Genomic DNA, 1087 nt, shown 5'->3' on the forward strand with positions numbered 1-1087 from the left:
TATACATAATCAAACAAATGTGAAGTTCACCTCCTACAAGAAATGGGTGAGGGGAAACCTCTTACAGAACCAAAATCTTACAAACCGTCAAAGTTTCCCGACGACAACCATGCCGGTAAGGAATTCTACACGACGAAAGGTAACATCGGAGAAACGTAAACTAAGATTTCTTCTATTTCAGGACTTTCTAGAGAAATGAAAGCTCAGATGTTCTTACATTGTCAACATTTGACGACCTTTGAACTGACAAGAACGATTGATGGAAAACCATTTATAATAGCCTGTTGACGTCCAATGTATTGTTAAGAGTTCTTTTATGCAGGTGGGCAATTATGGACATATCTAGATTGGCCAACAGCAGTTGTCTGTAGGCGCCGTAGGCATAGCCAAAGATACTGTAATTACTGATTAGTACGCTCGGATCCGTAGAGTTGGATTAATGGGGTTTTTGTTGTTTGTCCTTTCTCTAGAGGGCTTTGGCGTCTCCTTAGACAGCGTATAACTGTTAATACAATTGTCATTGTATACAAGTCGTACAGAAAAAAAGACACGTCTCAGGCGTTGAAGACGTCTCGGTGCTGTTCCATTGGGACACCGCCGTCGCGGATGGAATTTCTGCTGCGCATGCGTCCTTGTACGACACCTGGCATCATCTCGCGAGCAAGCGCGAGACCGAAGAGGATGGCGTGACACAGCGGGATGGCTACCAAGACGCTGGCAGCGGCGATACCGGCGGCCATACCCGGATGATCTCCGTAATCGAGGTAACCCCTCAACCAAGGACGGCCGTAGACGCTTATACCGCCCGCCGCCCAGTAGATTACCTGTGTGAGAAACAACTTGCAATTAGAGAAGAAACTAGTAAGCTAGCTATTGTAAGCTTTAGAGTTAAATGAATTATAGTATACAGTAGCTGTTTGTTTTGTTTCTTCTTATACAATTCCCTATGTACTAGTAACTAGTATCATCCAATATGTTATGTCATCCAGTGCATTTAGCCCGGAAGGGCATGAATATGCAATAAACATCATTGTCATTGTCAATTAGAAAGCATGCCCGTAGCCAGGCGGGGGGGGGGGGGGTTCGG

At 44.9% G+C, this 1087-nt stretch overlaps 1 protein-coding gene across 1 annotated transcript in view; it reads right to left on the bottom strand.

The window, feature by feature from the left end:
- Nucleotides 1-1087, bottom strand: part of LOC109483561 — a 3903-nt gene continuing 2816 nt past the window's right edge. The window contains exon 3 of the mRNA XM_019786600.1: nucleotides 1-824. Within this exon, the coding sequence (XP_019642159.1) occupies nucleotides 555-824 (270 nt within the window). The 3' untranslated portion in view covers nucleotides 1-554. The remainder of the gene's footprint in view (nucleotides 825-1087) is intronic.

This window comes from Branchiostoma belcheri, unplaced genomic scaffold, assembly GCF_001625305.1.
Source record: "Branchiostoma belcheri isolate BF01 breed outbred unplaced genomic scaffold, Haploidv18h27 scaffold65, whole genome shotgun sequence".
NCBI lineage: Eukaryota > Metazoa > Chordata > Leptocardii > Amphioxiformes > Branchiostomatidae > Branchiostoma > Branchiostoma belcheri.